This window comes from Pituophis catenifer, unplaced genomic scaffold (assembly GCF_029215685.1).
Source record: "Pituophis catenifer annectens isolate HBS135680 unplaced genomic scaffold, rPitCat1.0.hap2 SCAF_2, whole genome shotgun sequence".
Lineage (NCBI taxonomy): Eukaryota > Metazoa > Chordata > Lepidosauria > Squamata > Colubridae > Pituophis > Pituophis catenifer.
In genome coordinates this window covers 261,331,245-261,349,141 of record NW_027256882.1, presented here as the reverse complement: position 1 = coordinate 261,349,141, position 17,897 = coordinate 261,331,245, and the positions used below count along the sequence as shown (strand labels likewise).

The window sequence follows — 17,897 nt, the reverse complement described above, 5'->3', positions numbered from 1 at the left end:
TTCTTTGCCCTATAAGTACAGAGGCAAGCTATAAACTGATGAAATTTACTTTTATTGTAAATATGGGTAAACAAAATAGACAATACTTAATGCTAAAGGTCTGAAGATCACTGAAAGTATTGTAAATAAAGATGTGCCATTATTTCTCTTCCACGGGCACAGTGCAATGCAGGAAATAGGTTTGTAGGCAATTGTTCTTTTCCAAGAAAGTATGTGGTACACAAATACTGTGTAATATACACGCAGTGATAGTAGTAAATTGACTCTAATATATTATGGGTTGCATATTCTATCTTTACCTGTAAGTTACTGTTCTTTCCACTATATTTCATTGTTGCATGGACACCAATGTGAAATACTGTCTGACCATTTTCCATTTTAATATTCTTCAAAATATTTTTACCCAATTTGCAATAAAATGCCCCCATTTTATCTTCCTCCCCTCTGTTGAACTTGACTGATTTAGCATAGCCCTGGAATTTACAGAGAGCAAATTCAGCTAATCATTGCCCAAATCTAGAACGCCAATAGTTAGCTCTGAGAATTCAGCCTATCTGCAAATGTTGTCTATCATAAACCCATTAGTCAATAAGTTTATTCCCCCCTCCCTTTTAGTTCTCCATGAATCAACAAATAGCCCCTCCCTCTTCCTTCACAACAAGCCTTCAATTCACTATGGTGCTATTCTAGCATGCACTGTGAAATGTCCCATTTCAGTAAATTATGAACATTCAGCAAGCTAACCAAGATGCATACAAGGTATAATTCTAGACCTAGACTGTGTCAAATGGATCTACAAGATGGGACACCTGGGAGGCCATCTATCCAGCGAGAAAAACAACTCCTGCAGATACAGGATTAACATTTCATCCATAGCTGAAACAAAGGAAGGAGAGGGAGACACGAAACATGTAGTTTCCACCAAGTGAAAAGGAAGCATGGTTTTTAGGTGTTTGCAACATGCGGTATTGCTACAGGTTTGCTGTTTAAATTAAGTTTAAGTTAAGTGATCAGTAAACACTATATATAGAGGCGGCAGGGAAATTGGGAGTAGCATTCATAGCTAGACAGAGTTCTCTGAAAGAAGTATTGAATGGTAAGAGTGAGGAAATGGCAAACACTTACTTATACTACTGACTGAATCCTAAGGCAACCTACACAGACCCTCTTTGCTTATAAGAAACACTGAGAATCTCACCACTGTAGAAACAATCTGCAGTTAGTTGATTTATGGCAGATCTTGGCTATTCTTGAAAAAGCTAAATGAGGTCAAACCTGATCTTTGGATGGACTCATAAGCAAGCAATCCCACCATGAAATCCTGCAACTGTTGACTGGACAGAGGAAGGAAGGAAGGAAGGAAGGAAGGAAGGAAGGAAGGAAGGAAGGAAGGAAGGAAGGAAGGAAGGAAGGAAGGAAGGAAGGAAGGAAGGAAGTTTTAGGATACCACTTTGTGATTGATTATCATCAATAAAAGTACATTGATGTGTCCATGTGATCACTGGGAATTATATTCAGCTCAGCTGGGATTTTTCAATGTCATTTTGGAAATTCCATACATAGTCAGTTGTGTACGTGCATACACATACACAGAAACACACATTTGGAGATTGAAACGAATAATTCCATTCAAAAAGTATACAATTCATTTGCAAAATGTACAGAAAAGATCCTTATTTATTATAGTGCACCAAAGCTCTGCATTCTGAAAGATATATACTGATTCACAGTGCATGAATGTAAAAAAAAAAAAATCAGTGGATCCTGGTTTATTGTTTAAATAGGAAAAATCCTGCATTTGCTCTTATTCCACTTCCTAGTTCTTCTACACCATGTGAGAGAGAAATGTCATGCATTTTGCTGCTTTTGATATGAAAGGCCACTCTGAATAGCTAAGGACAAATTATAAGACAATACATAAAACTGATCCCTAGAAAGCAAAAGATGTTGTACATGGTTGATGAAAATGACAAAAATATGTACTAAGGAATGATACAGTAAACAAACGTAGCTTGAAGTGACGAATACGTGGCCATTAATTATTTACTAAAACTCTTCGCTGTTATATTAGGACCACATTAGACTATAGATCAAAAGGTTCACAACTGAAACAAGATAAAAGTAACTATAATGTGGCAGAAGTCCTAGTGTGATAATTCAATTGAAAAGATATAGTGATTCAGAAGAAGTCTTATTTCGAGAGTATAGGTGGGCTTCTCCACCCAGAGACATGTGACCTGAATTAAACTAAGTTATCAGCACAAAATTTTCTAGGCTTTTTATCACCATTTCAGGACACAATCATGTCTGCGTACATGTTATGAAACTAATATGAAAGACATACTATGGTCGTGTAATTGGAAAGTAACTGAGAACAATGCCTTCTTCAATCTGATGCTTGTTGTTTATGTGAACTGAAGTTCAATGCATCTGAAGGGAAGCAACCTGAGGTAATGATTGGACTGATGCTTATAAAAGTCTGTAGTAAATCCAGTATGGTACATTCAGAAAGTACAACAGCAACAGACCGAGGTTCTCGTTTCTGTTTTTCCAATACATCATTTGTTATCACTTGGTGCTTTTTTTTTGTAACTGAAGTTGCATTCTTAATTTTTAACTGCTCAAATTATAGTGTACATAATCTAAAGCAAAAATCTTTCCACTTAACCTAGTCTAATGTTGATAATCTTATTTCAGACATACAAATACATATGTATATATACATATATACACCAGGTGTAGTTTTAGAGCTCATCTATGTTTCAAAGGTCACAATTTAAATATTACAGGTATATTTTAAAAAATAACTTAATTTGTATCCTATGGATAGAGAAAATTTGTATTTTGAAATAAATAATATACTGGCAAAGCAATTTGAATACAGAATAACTACAATTAGAAAAGCTACCTGAAAGTGCTACTGTATTAATATTACAAATGAGGAATTAGAGATAAACAATCTTTTCTTCCATGCCACCATTTTCTGACTCTTGTTCCATGTCACAAGGTAAATTATGAAGCAGAACATCTGAAGGGTGAAGTAACTGAAAGTTGCCATGAGTTGAATCAAAATCTTGTAATCTTGGGTACTGGCTCTGCAATGCATTCATATCTAGAACATAAAAGCATAGGTGGGTTAAAATTATTTCTTGGCTTGCACTATGCACGTAGCACCAGTAAAGATAATATTCAAGAATTTTCTTAATGGCTAATTTGTGGGACCAGCCCAAAATATTTCACTGCCTAAAACAAGGCAACCAAATACAACCATCACCCACCAAGTCAAAGTGCAAAGTATCCAGTGTTAATATATTTTAGCATGTGAAAATATCTTATATATGTCTGTTTCCCACTTTGGAAATAATTATACAATAACAAATCAAATCACTAGTAATTTTAGACTTGTGTGATTTATTTTCCTAGGGCAACTCTCTCTTGAATTGATTTCCTTGTAACAAATTTGCAGAAACATGTAGTGTGACCATTTCATATTTTTCCCATAAGAAAATAAGATGAATAAAAAATAGTAAAATTAATTAAATATTTAATAAACTTTTAAAAAATCAAAAAGATAATCCAGTTGAGTGAAATGCAAGAGCTGAGTTGCAACAGAAACTCTTGGGCTGCTTAGTTTGTTTTACATCTGCCTTTAGCAAGAACTTACCCAGACTGGTTCCATTTTAATTTTAAATAGAACACTGAAAACTGTCCATAACCTGAATGTGCTGTAATTATTAAACTTGTCAAACTATCTGTTATGACTCCGGGTGTTTCTCACAATCCTGATTCACAGGGTTCCATTTATTCTTGGAATGGGAACAACCTGCATTTCTTTTTATTAACATGTGCAGGGAGTAATCTGGAAACACTTCTGGAAGACAAAGAGACTACAAATGCCAATTTCTGGATCCAATCCAATCAGACCCTACTGTTCACCCACTGAACTGGCTATGAGAACCTCCTTAAAAGCCAATTAACAGAAAGAACTACAAATATTGTAAAATTGGGGGGGGAACCATTCACCTCCCATCACCCTCCCATCGCCATCCTTAAAGTTCATCAAGCTGAGAGGGAACGCTTGTATACCAGAGAAGTGTCTTCCCAAGGACTGAATGCCTTCATTACAAGCACAGCGTGATTGTATTTATGTTCAAAAACAAGCACAGCATGAATGTGTTTATGTTCAAAACTAACTTTTTGAAACGAGGGCAAATTTTAGCCCCATTTAAATGCTTTGGATTCAAACACAAAAAAACAAACAAACAAACAAGGGAAACCTATTCTTAACTCTTTCTCTGTCACTGTAAGGTTTATAGGTAACTATTACATTCAAGGGGATTTTTTTAAAAAAAACTCTGAAATTAAGCAGACTTCAAATATTCAATACTACATACTACAAATGAAAGTATTATTCCTATTGGAAAGTATTATTATTATACAGTACTTCCTGAACACAAAATATTCATATGAAAATATGAATATTTACAATCAGTATAAATCAGCACATATATTGCAGCCTTATGTAGCCTGTGTCCCCAACAACTCTGAGATTCATCTCCCACAATCTTCAGAGAATATGGCTATTCAGTGGAGGGCACTACCTCAGGACTGACTGATAAATTATGCTTTCTAAATATTTTTGGGTGAATCTTATAGATTCCATGTTAGGTCTCCCAGGGAAGAAATGGCAGACTGAAGACAGCTCCATGAAAAGTGGAGCTGATGACTGCAGGGCAATGAACACCTGGCAAGAAAACCAGTTCCTCAATCATTCCTTTCTGGACAAGGAGAAGACTTGAGAGCACCCACAAGTGCTCCAGACAGTTATTCCTCATGAGACCTTAAGGTAGCAGTCTCTGGCAGGTTTAAAGATCTGGGAAATAAAGGAACAACTGGGCAATTGGTGCCTTTGTAAGAACACTAGCCTTTCCTCAGAGTCTAACAACTGCTTTTAGTATAAACAGTACAAAATTTATGGACCAATTATATGACTCAGCATAAGCAACTTTTTACAATGGCCAGGCAGAAAAGATGCTAAGTTTCTAAATGCTGCCTACATAGCATAAACCTGAAGGGTAATAATTTTTAGTAAAGGCTGAATTTGCATTTAGCCGCACCAGCTTCAAATGCCTAAGAACTTTTTTCAGATATGTATCTGACCCAGGGAGATGTCACTTTCTAGCACTTTCTTTATTGCTAGCCACTAAATGTAGCTTCACTTCTGGTTACAAAGTTTTGCTGAGAACAAGCCAGCAGCATCGGAATGCAGTGTCATCTTTTAGTTCCCAATACAAGAAGTCTGAGAATTTAGAGTCCATAATTTATATTTTTTAAAAGTATATTTGAACATGTTATACTGTATATTCAAAGTGTTCAAAATATTTACTTTGGAATAAATATCTCGCTGTCTTTTAAGGTACAGTAACATCCAAGAGGATTATGTTTTTTGAGAAATTCAAAATGTATTGTTCATATAATGTATGTAACTTCTGTGCCACTCATATACACATCAGAAAAACTGATCCAATAAAACATGTATTGTACCTTTTCCAGGGTTGCCAGGACAGCACTATTTGAATAATGCATGATTTAAAGGCAGTTCTGGCACTGTTTCAATTTTTTATGGTCCTAGTTGTTTTTAAAGATACGGGATTCAGTATCAGGGTCATCAACCACTGACCTTACAAGAAAAGATTAAGAGAACTAGGAATGTACAGTCTTACAGTATGGAATGAGGGAAAGAATTAAGCAAGCATTTTACAAAGAAAGCAATGACACATTTATTCTCATTCTATATGCCAGAATATAGAATAATAGAAGTTTAGGAATACAGATTATAGTGAAAGAGTCATTAAGTGTGGTACCACTGAGCAATGATTAGTATCAGCCTTTCTGTTGTGGCCCGCCAGCTGCCAGCAGAGGTGGCGGCAGACTCGGACGATGAGGAGATTGGGGAAGAACTCTGGAGTCTGGGGAAGGTTCTGATGGATGCTCTGCGTCAGATGCAGAGATAGAGCCAGGGCCATCCAACATTTCCCAGCCACCAGAGAAGCAGCTGCCTTTGGAGGCTGAGATAAGTGGGAGGAAGAACAGCTGGGGCCTGTTCCAGATACGTGTATGCGCAAAGCTCTTAGGAGAAGAGAACAACTGAGGACAAGGAGTCGACTTGGGAAGCAAGGCAAACATGGATGCTGAATGGCCCCTCCCTGGCTGGGGAATAAATAGAAGGAAAGGGGAGTGGTGGTCGTAGGAGACAACAGTTCGGATTTCTGAAGATTTGGCCCATTGTGTTTTGTGCCTCAGAGACTGCTTGCCAGAACTTAATTTGCAGCTTTGTGACTGGGAGCTCACGGCCTGGCAATTATCGCAAGGAACTGATAAGGTCTGTTACTGCAGATAACCCTTTGAAGGACTGTTGCCTGGACTTTTCAGTGTGTGAATGCCATTAATTCACAGGAGATAAATATAGAGGGGTTTTTCATGACAAGGAGTCTGTTTCTTGTTTCTGCTAAGGATGGGTCAAAACACTTTCTGATAAGAGCAAGATGCAGAAGGATTTGTATTGGAAAGTTCCAGAAAAGAGAAAGTATTTAGAAGAAAGTGGAAGGAAATAATGAGAAAAAGCTTTAATTTAATTAAGAAAGCACAGGGCCTTGGCTGCTATTTAAGTAAGTAGGCACAATTTCATAGTCTCCCTTACAAAAAGCATGATTTTTCCCATGTGTAACAACATCATTCTGAAAGTGGAACAGGAAATCCTGCTGTTGCATGTTTCCAAAGTTCATCTTGAAAGTAGCACAGTTCTGAGACAAATCCAGGGCACAACAGATGGCACAATCGATTGATAGAATACCACAGTGGAAGCAAATCCATTGTACTTTTTACATGTAATGAGAAATGTCATACACATTCAATGTTCAGAATTCCTTGGGAGTTGGGCAGCATAGAAATTCTATAAATTAAATTAAATTAAACATACAAAATTGCTATTTTGAGAGGTTTGTACCTGAACTAAAACATGGATGTTGGATGTTTTGGTTTGTGTAATTGGTTTCTTTTTCTAGATATGGACTGACATGTGATTGCTCTACAAAAAAGTGGAGCACTGAGCGCAAGGGGTTGAGGAGAAACAGTGCTAAATGATTTCCTTACTGATGGCATGTGCAGATATCAGAGCATTTGTTGCTTGAGATTTGGAGTTGCCAAGTGTTTGACCATTCTGACACATAGTCGAGGTCTTTTTGTAGAGTAGCAGCATTGTCAGTGGTGTTGAATAGTTTTACATCATCCACAAAGAGAACGCAGTTGCTTATAATATGATCACAAAGGTCATTTATATAAAGTATAAAGTATAAAGTGCATATCAGACATTAATACAATCGAATGAGTCCAGAGATATACAAGAAGAATCTTCCACTCTGCTCACAACAAAATACCTTATGCCACCAGATTCTAAATTTTGGGCTTAGACAACTTAGAACTTCGCCGTCTTCGGTGTGACCTAAGCATAGTACATAAAATCATCTGCTACAATGTCCTACTAGCCAATGAATACTTCAGCTTCAACCAAAACAATAAAGAGCACACAATAGATACAAACTCATGGTAAACCGATCCAAACTAGACTGCAGAAAATATGACTTCACCAACAGAGTTGTCAATGCCTGGAATGCACTACTTGACTCTGTGGTTTCTTCCCCAAATCCCCAAAACTTTAACCTTAGACTGTCTACTGTAGACCTCACCCTATTCCTAAGAGGCGTACTTAAACGCACCAGCGTGCCTACCATCCCCGGTGTTTTCTTTTATTCGTATCCTTTTCATGTATTTATAATTATATTTACACTTGTGTCTGTCATAAAATACATGCTTGATGAAATAAATAAATAAATAAATAAATAAATAAATAAATAAATAAATAAATAAATAAATAAATAAATAAATAAATAAATAAATAAAAATAAATTATGGAGACCACTGCTCTAGGGAACAGGCACACAAGTCAGTATATTGAAGTTGACTGGTAAGAGTGGGTAAGGAAAGATCAGGGAAAGTCAACTAATAGGATTTCTTGCTGGGTCAACATTACAGATGGAAGGCAGAGGACAGAGCAGAAAGCACCAAGAAGGTCAGTGTTATAAATTAGGAATTAAAGGGCGGATAGTGATATTGTTTATGTATTATGTATTAAGAAGAGATTAAGTTAAGATAAAGAAATATGGAAAAAGAATATTATGGCCAAAGTTGGAAATATGTACTTTGGGGGAGGGGGGGAAGAGATGAAATAACAAGATATGGTGAAAAATGATGAATTTGTGATATAGAATTATATAAAAGGGATGAATTTGGAAAAAGCGGGTAGATTGGAATAGATTATAAAAATTAAGATATATAAGATGTATAAGATGTAACCCGGTCAACAGTCTGTTCATAAAATATGTATGATGAAAGTAAAATTTTAATAAAACCTGTTTACAAAAAAAAAAAAAATCAGTATTGGAGAGAAAACAGGGGGTACCTTACACCACCTTTGCCCTCTATGCTTAATAAAAATATTCTAGGACCCCTCTAGATCAGTGTTTCTCAACAATGTAAAGATTAAAATGTGTAGACTGCATCTCCCAGAATTCTCTACAGTGGCTTTATAGAAATTAAAATCCACACAGTTTCAAGTTGCCATGCTTGAGAAACACAGCTCTAGATTTTGTTTTGTTTGAAACAATATAATCAAAACAATGCTTCACCAAAACATACTTTCATTTTATGTAGATCTCTAATTTCCAGGAACTCTTCTCTCTTCAGTTACAGCCACAATCAAAATTTCATATGCTAACAGCTATGCAGTGTGGAAAAAAATTCAAAAGCTTACACGAAACCACTTCTACAATTAGATAGCCAACAATGATACTGCCATAATGCCCCAAAGGCAAATATCTTTTTAGATATCCAAAAGCCACAGGTAAAATCAGAAAGTATGTTTGTTTATATCTATTTTTGATATTGATTCAAGAAAAATTATGTCATATTTGTAATTAAATATAAAGTGTTTATGATCAATTTCTCCAAAATCTGAAGGTATCAAACTCAAATCTTTAAAAATAATTTTAAATGAAAAAATGTGAAAGAATAAAAGGCATATTATCTTATAGTTGTAGCTATAATTCTATAGAGTAATCTAATGCAATGATTGTTCAATTATATAACTATTTCTAATACCCCGTTTCCCCCAAAATAAGACATCCCCTAATAATAAGCCCAATCAGGCTTTTGAGCGCATAGCAATAGGGCCAAGCACTTATTTCAGAGTTCAAAAAAATATAAGACAAGATCTTATTTTTGGGCAAACACGGTACATTTATACAACTATCAAATTATCTACCCAAAAATTATGTGTGGATGTGTAAAAATTAAAAATAATGTTATCAAGACCACAAAAGAACAAAACTTTCTGCAAACATAAATTTATATTCACTTATTGTGATCCTTAGTATGAAATTGCAGATCCAACCAGTTACAGTTTTGAATGAAAAACTTTGTGATAGTCTTCTTTAAAAAAAAGTAAACAGCTTTTTATTTTACAAATATATAGCAGGGAATAATTTAGTTAAATGAGATATTGTTCTGAATATGTATCTTCAGGATAGGCTTTAATTCGTCATCTTAAATAAATTATTGATCTGAAATCTTACATTTTATTGCAATTGGAACATATGTTACAAAAGAATAAAATTTTGTATTCTTCTGACATCTTATAAAATAGTTTTGACATTTAAAGATTTTTAATTTTTTAATTTGCTATAGCAGATCTATAGGGACACATTTTATTACAATGCATAAAGTTCTTTAAGTTTCATTTAGCTCAACAGTGCACTCAACAGCTAAACAAGAATATCTATGGAGCTGCAACACTTTTTATTATTCTGATTTTTAATATTGTAACTTAACAAATTGTAAAATCATATAAAATATCTTTGCCATGGTGTGGTCTTAGTTTATCTACTGGTTACCAATGCAATACTAATGCAATTGCCTAGTAATATAATATTGAGTATTACTGCAAAGGAAGGTTTTCATTATTATGACATTTGTTTTAAGAAGATTTTCCATTAGCCTATTTGTATTAGTCAAAAGTATCACAAGGTTTTGTTGTTCAAAATACAGTACTTCAGATGATATATTTTATTCTGCAGATATTGAGGAAACTACAGATAGTCCTCGACTTACAACAGTTCATTTAGTGACTGTTCAAAGTTACAACAACAGCACTGAAAAAAGTGACATGACCATTTTTCATACTTATGACCTTTGCAGCATCTTCATGGGCATGTGATCAAAATTCATATGCTTGGCAGCTGAATCATATTTATGATGGTTGCAGCAGGGGTGAAATCTAAAATTTGTTACTACCGGTTCTGTGGCCGTGGCTTTTGGGGGGGGGGTGGTGGTAATGTGACTGGGTGGGCGTGGCCAACTTTTTTTTTTTTTACTTTTAAAAGCATTTTTTCTACAACTTTAAGAGGTTGCAGAAAAAAATGCTTTTAGAAGCTTCTGATGATCAGGCAAGTCCGCTGGGATCGCCAGAGGCTTTTAAAGGCAGTTTTCCCTACAACCTCTTCAGCTGCAGAAAAAAATGCTTTTAGAAGCCTCTGACGATCAGGCAAGTCAGCTGGGATTGCCAGAGGCTTTTAAAGGCATTTTTTTCCTACAACCTCTTTGGCTGAAGAGGTTGCAGGAAAAAATGCTTTTAGAAGCCTCTGATGATCCCAGCTGAGCCACATGATCATCAGAGGCTCTTTTTTTTTTTTACTTTTAAAAGCATTTTTTCGGTTGAAGAGGTTGTAGAAAAAATGGTTTTAAAATTAAAAAAACAGCCTCTGATGATTGCGCGGCTCAGCTGGGCATTGGGGGGGCACAGGGATTTTTGCTACCGGTTCTCCAAACCACTCTCCACCATCACTTCCGGGTCAGGTGATCCGGTCCGAACCGGGAGCATTTCACCCCTTGCAGTGTCCCAGGGTCATGTGATCACCTTTTGCGACCTTCTGACAAATTAAGTCAATGGGGAAGCCAGATTCACTTAACTGTATTACTAGCTTACATGGGGCAAAATTCACGTAATAAATGTATCACTTAGCAACAGAAATTTTGGGCTCATCGATAGAGGACTACCTGTATAATAAACCTAATCTGCAAGCTCACAAGCTTTTCTTCAAACCAAGTAAAGCAACTTATGACTTAACATTACAAAGATGAAAGCAGGGAAAATTCATTTTGTGGCTCAGGTTTTTGTGGCTGAACATTTTCCATTAAAGCGCAAAGCTATCATTTCAACTAGCAACAGAATTTGTAAGGTAAAATGCACTGGAGAATTAGATTGGAAGTCTAGTGCGATGTTTCTCAACCACAGCAATTTTAACATGTGTGGACTTCAATTCCCAAAGTTCCTCAGTCAGCATGAAGTCCACACTTCTTAAAGATAATCAGTTTGATAAATTCTGGTCTAGGGAAACCAAAACCTGAGCCTTGGAGCCAGGTGAAAATAATATATAACTGAAATGTTGCTGTATTATGGGAAACCAAGAAGAGATCTAGTTTACTTTGTTTTGATCTATTATTTAGAAATAAAGTTCATTTATTTCTAACAAAATGAAAATCCATTCCATTTCTACCACCTATACCAGCCTTAGTATAGACCCATTACATTTACAGGCCAAATAATCTGCATCATACTTATTGTATGCTTTTAAAGAATTAAAAGAATTGTATTCATATTTGCCTGGAAAGCTATCTTTCCAGGCTAAATCTATGTTTGGCAAAATCAAGATGGTACCACCAGCTGAAAAAATGCAATGCTTATTTGTTTTTAATCTTCATAACTAAACAGAGAGCAGTGTTTTGGAAATCATTAAAATATCACAATATATAAAGCTATGATGTTGATTCAAAACATATTTGTTATGATACTCTCCTGAAATGCTGCAGGAGATTTCTATTATTTGGTTTCTTCCAAATTTGGGATAGACGAGAAAGACATACAAGAAGAAAAAAAATGTACTCTTCATTATAGTACAAGTTCCAATCTCTCTTTTCCTTGCCTCATTTGGTCTTAGGGTCCAAGGCATCTAAAATTTTCTCCTACTGGTTCTGTGGACGTGGCTTGGTGGGCGTGGCAGATTTTGGACTGCAAAATCTCCATTCCCACCCCACTCCAGGGGAAGGATACTGCAAAATCTCCATTCCCACCCACTCTGGGGCCAGTCAGAGGTGGTGTTTGCCGGTTCTCCAAACTACTCAAAATTTCCACTACCGGTTCTCCAGAACCTGTCAGAACCTGCTGGATTTCACCTCCAGTCCAAGGATGTGAATTCATTGCATATGTACTGCAAACATGTGGATTGGGAATCCCACTAGTTTCAATTTCTACAGGAAGGTGTGGTTTATGAAATAGCCTGTATCAAATATTTAATACATCTATCAGATTCTAGGGAGACCTTATGGTTTTTCCCTTGGACCTGATCAGTAGTCAATTGACCCCTCAGTCAGTACATGATATGGTTATGAGATGAGATCCTTGTGCTGGGCTGCTCCTATGTGGCCTCTCTCATAGTGTGTGCCCTTTGGTTCTTCTATTAACTAAGGGAAGTGATATGCCAGAAGAGGCATCTGGAGTATCTATTATAGATATCCCTTGGTCAGATCAATATGAAGTGCAGTTTTTATTTTATTTGATTTGTATACCGCCCTTCTCCAGCAGGACTGGAGAAGGGCGGTATGCCCTTTTTAGGACAAAGCATCTCATTCCTCTTTAGTATTAATCGTCTACTTATTCTTTTCCCATCTGCTTAGCTGTTTGTAAACTGGCCATTCTCTCAAGCTTTGGGATAGGGAATCTATTGTTTTATTAACACATGTTTATTTGTGCTGTTGGCTGGATTTGTCATCTTGTTCTTTATCTTGTCTTTGTTTTTGCTAACTCTGGCCTTTTAAATTCCAATTTTCTTATATTGTGAACTGCCAAGAGTCAGTTGTTGGGAATCAGGTGACATACACATTTATAATTATTACTACATTATTCTGGAGTTGGGCAGCATCTAAACTGAATAAATTAGGATTTCCATAAGAACACATGGCTTTATTCCACCATTTACTACTTACCTGATCTTATGGTGCTTGCTGGCTCACTTCTATTGTTCTCTCAATTTCATAGTATTAAAGCTGCCTTTCCTTTCAGCTTTTGAAGTTTTGCAGTATAATTATGCACATACACATGATTCATTCAGTATTCTTCTAACGATGAACATACCTTTTATTGGCTTGCTTCTTTCCCAATTCATTAAACACAGCTGGGCTCTAAATAAGGAATAATGAAAAGGGAACCTAGAGCTTTTAAATGTATCTCTGTGAATTTACCATGAGGAGGAAGAAACAGTTGTCCTGCCAAGAGAATATTCTGGCAATCACCTTGATCAGTGTTTTATCTTTTTGTGAGCCTATAAAGAAACACTTAAAAACACCCATTATGAACTATGCTTACTTTTGCAGCCACTAGCCCAGTTAATTAAGTGCTCTCATCTTCTGAAATGGGACAATTGGAAAAAAAATATTTTTATTTCTCAGTGGAGGAAAATCCAATCCACTACAGAACAGGTTTTTTTTTTTTTTTTCAAAAGGAACTTTGCAATCTTGCCAATTGCTGTCCATGAATTTGGGCAGAAGATAAAGTGTTAGAATATTTAGTAGATTGTTGGAAGCAATATCCTGACACTGAAAACCACCCAGAACGTGCTTTAAAGCACTATGGGGCAATATATAAGTCTAAATGCTATTGCTATTGCTATTGCTATTAAAAATAGAAAAAAAGTAAATTATATTTCAGCTCCGATCTAGAATGGGATGGCTAGAAATATTGGTAATAAAGAAAACATAAATAATAAAATAAAGCTAGCTTTTGTACTTTTCAAACTGTTCAAAGTACATTTTTCTTTGCTTGTTTACTCATTAAAAAAATAAAATTGTCATCAAAAGTTTAATATAATAGGGTGATTCTGCAGCTTAATATTAATCTTTCTTCTGTGATGCAGTCCAGATTATTATTAGCAATTATGTTGCATACTATTTTCAACATACAATAAAACATTGGAAACATAAAGCATCGTAATTCATATTATGTATATAAATTCTACTGCAAAATTATCTCATGCACTTTATTTCTGTGTAAACATGCTTAACTATTTCTTTACAATCTCATTTTATATAAATACTTAGTTTTAGCATTGCTTTTTTATATAACTCTTTCAAATATACATTGACATAGTCAAGAATGAACCAAGTGGACTCTTATTACAGATGTTGTCCATTGGTGATATGGTCTGCTTTGGTATTGTTTTTCTCAACTTTGGCAACTTTAAGATGCAACTTCAACTCCCAGAATTCCCTAGCCATTCCCTAACAATAAGTCAACACATGTTCATGTCACCAAAGTGAGAAATACTGCTTTAGTGAATTACAACATTTTAATACAACTGTAGAAGAAATCTCAATTAATGACTATGTTTTATTCTGAGACAAAATATACTTCAGGTTGTCATTCTATTGCTGTATAGAAAATATAATGGATTCAATGTATATTGTTTGTTTATTTATTTACATTCTACTTCTTTTACATGATGAAAATTAAAGCAGGATAGCAGCAAGTTTTCTGTTTTCCATATACTTTCATAAAATTCTTAACTCATTCAAGCACCAAACATCACAGTACAAAATCAGCATTAGAAATCTCTAAGCTAAGAAGATTCAGAGCCATATCAGAATTGTGTGCCACAGGAGGATTAGGGGCTGCCACAGGCAGGCATTATAGAGGGTGGGTGCTCAACAGGGGCTAGAAAGCATGGGTAGGTGGGGAAGTGGAAGCCATGGAAGATCACTGGATGACTTTTGACCTGTTACACTCTCTCTCTTTCTCTTTCAACCCAACTTACCTCATAGCAAAACTGTGGGGAAAGAAGGGGGAGAGAGTGCTATGAATTCCACCTTGATTTCCCAAAATGGGGATAAATCTAACAAAAAATCTGTTTCATTACTGTGGCTACAATATATGACTACACAAAGGATTTTCATGGAGGCATCTTTATAAAAAGAATGGATTAATGTAAAAATAATATTGCTTTACAAATTCAATATAAATAGTTTAGCTGACTGAAACAGTTTGTGTGTCTTTTTTCCTCTTTTCTTTGGTACTGCACTGTTGTTTGTTTGTTTGTTTGCCCTCTGCCTTAAACAAATAGAGATATTATTCCCAAAGGCATAATTTCCCCATAATTGACTTCTGCTAAGAAGCTTGCAAAGAATACTTCATTCCAGTTGTATATGAAACTCTGTAATCCACAGTCTGGAACTGTGTTTCCCCAAAAATAATACCCATTATATTTTTTTGAACCCCGAAATAAGTGCTTGGCTTTATTTTCGAGGTAGTCTTATTATTCTGGGGCACATGGAGCAAGATGGGACTCCTCTTGCTATCTTACCTGATTTCCAACTCTCTCTCCCTAACCCTAACCAGAGGAAATGGCAGGGACCGGCTGTGCATGCATTTAAATATTTTCGGGGAGGGCTTATTTTCAGGGAGGGCTTATTTTCAGGGGGGCTTATTTTAGCGCATGTGCTCAAAAGCCAATTGGGTTTATTATCTGGGGAGGTCTTATTTTCGGGGCAACAGGGTATGTCATCCTGATAAATAATTCAGAGACTTCCATTCTCTGCAATTTGCACATAAGTATTACTAATATTATTCTACCAACCAGACATTCACCTAGACAGAGTATACTTATAAGTTTTTTTGAGTTTCCCAAGTAAAATGTATCTATTTTATGTGAATTACGGGTGAAAGTAGCAGCTTTCAATCCTCTCCGTATTCTGGATCACAACTCAAAACACTCTGGCGGTCTAATTGCATATAGTTATGGGACTGACATCAGGTAGAACCAGAAGGTAGTATAGTATCATATCATCTTTACAAGATAAACTTTTTGTACGTTGTTTATATCATGTATTCCCCTGTATACCAAACAGAATGTTTTTCTAAAAAGCGGAAAACATTATCAAAATTAATAAAGTTATATTAAAAAATAAATCTTCTGGAAAACTATGGAGAAAAGACCCTATGCTATGAAATAATAATCTTGCAACATGAATGTTATCATTTTGAAATACACTGCACATTAGGAAGACTTGCAGCAAGCACTTGTTGGAAAATATAATGGAAAATATGGTTCTTTAGAGTAATTGTAGCTCTTTCACCAACCTTGCTTAAAATAAAATGTCAATGCTAGACTGAGGCACACAGAAAACAATGCAGATCTGCTCAAGAAACAATTTTTAGGATTTGGAATTACAGCTTCTCTTCATAAAGTAAACATTAAAACGCTGATCAATTGCCTTGCTACTGAACTATTTTGCTGAATGTTAGATACAGTTATTGCTCAATTTTACTACAGAAATTCGATGTGGTAATTTGTATCAGCTGAAATTACAAAATAGACATGCTAACAAGTGCTGAGCTGAAATCACTTATCAGGATGGAAGTTTTAAACTACAGCAACATGCTGGATTTGCTAAATATCCCTTGTGGCCCAAGAGCTACAGAGACCAAAAAGAATTATAGAAGTTTCTCCTGTGCCAACTGCTAGTTGAAGTCTCTCAACTGTTGCCCACTTTTGAAATAAAGTTTTGCGATGCCACCAATTTTCTCCTATTGATACTATTCTTAAGTTGAACACATTTCAATATGAGTATATTCAATCATTTTTATGAATCATGCAAGGGATTCTTTGTCAATTATTTTTTGAATTATCTATAACCAAAAGCTATACCTTCCCAATCCAAAGTAAGGAAGAAAGGAATTTCAGGATTTCAGATTGATTTTTCTTTTAAGTGCTAAAGTTTTCTCGATTTAAAATTGCTTGCTAACATGAATTAAAACTTCTGTTAACTCACTACTTACTTGGGTGTGGTATAAGAAAAAGAAAAGTGAGAGACTACTACTGAGACATTCAAATTTAGGATCCTATTAAAATTTAGCTCTGCACTCATGAATTTATTTATTTATAAAAGACGAATGTGCCATTTATAATAAATAGCTATTATACTTCCAAGAGCTATATTCCTCCAGCAATTTAAAAATATCAAGTTCCACTTTCTTTAACTGTACATAAGCTATACAAATTTTTGTACATGTCTTTATTATTCTTTATTAGAAAGGATCCATGTACATCCTTTCTGTACATGGATATTATTATTAAATATCCAGTCACTCTATTGAGCATTTAACTGGACTTGATTGAATAGAACATTTTAAACCCAATGATGTAAACTTTCATTTCCTTCCTATTCTAATTAATCAAACCATTGGCTATTAATCTACATAAAAGAAGACAACGATTAGTTTAGCATGAATGTAATGTCTTTCAATCATTTTCTTCCTGCTTTTAAGTTAAGAGACAGGCTTTTTGTTACAAAGCCTATAATATCTAGTATTGAATTTTGCCATTTGTGGGAACTTGCCTCAAGGCCATTTGTAAAGCATATGCACTGGAACCAACAATTGCCAATTATGTGAACAGCAACCTTTAGATTCTCAATTAAACACCTTGTACTCCAAATCTATATATGCATATAATGAAGCAAATAAACTTTCCGCACCTGTAAATATTTGCATTTTCTTATAGGTTTCTCTGGACTAGTATTTCTGGGGAAGGCAAGATATTTATGAGACTACACAGTAGAACATATTTTGAACTCTGTAAAATCTGAAAAGCATTACACATTTTAAATTTATCTAATCTCATTATTTTATTTTGTTTGCTAAATCATTTGATACTGTGTATATATATGACACTCTT

General features: G+C 35.2%; 1 protein-coding gene across 1 annotated transcript in view; it reads right to left on the bottom strand.

Moving 5' to 3' along the window:
* Positions 1–2,761: 2,761 nt before the first annotated feature.
* The window catches only part of ARHGEF28 (Rho guanine nucleotide exchange factor 28), a 150,847-nt gene continuing 135,711 nt past the window's right edge, over positions 2,762–17,897 (bottom strand). The window contains exon 35 of the mRNA XM_070934551.1: positions 2,762–3,112. Coding sequence (XP_070790652.1) covers positions 2,946–3,112 — 167 coding nt within the window. The 3' untranslated portion in view covers positions 2,762–2,945. The remainder of the gene's footprint in view (positions 3,113–17,897) is intronic.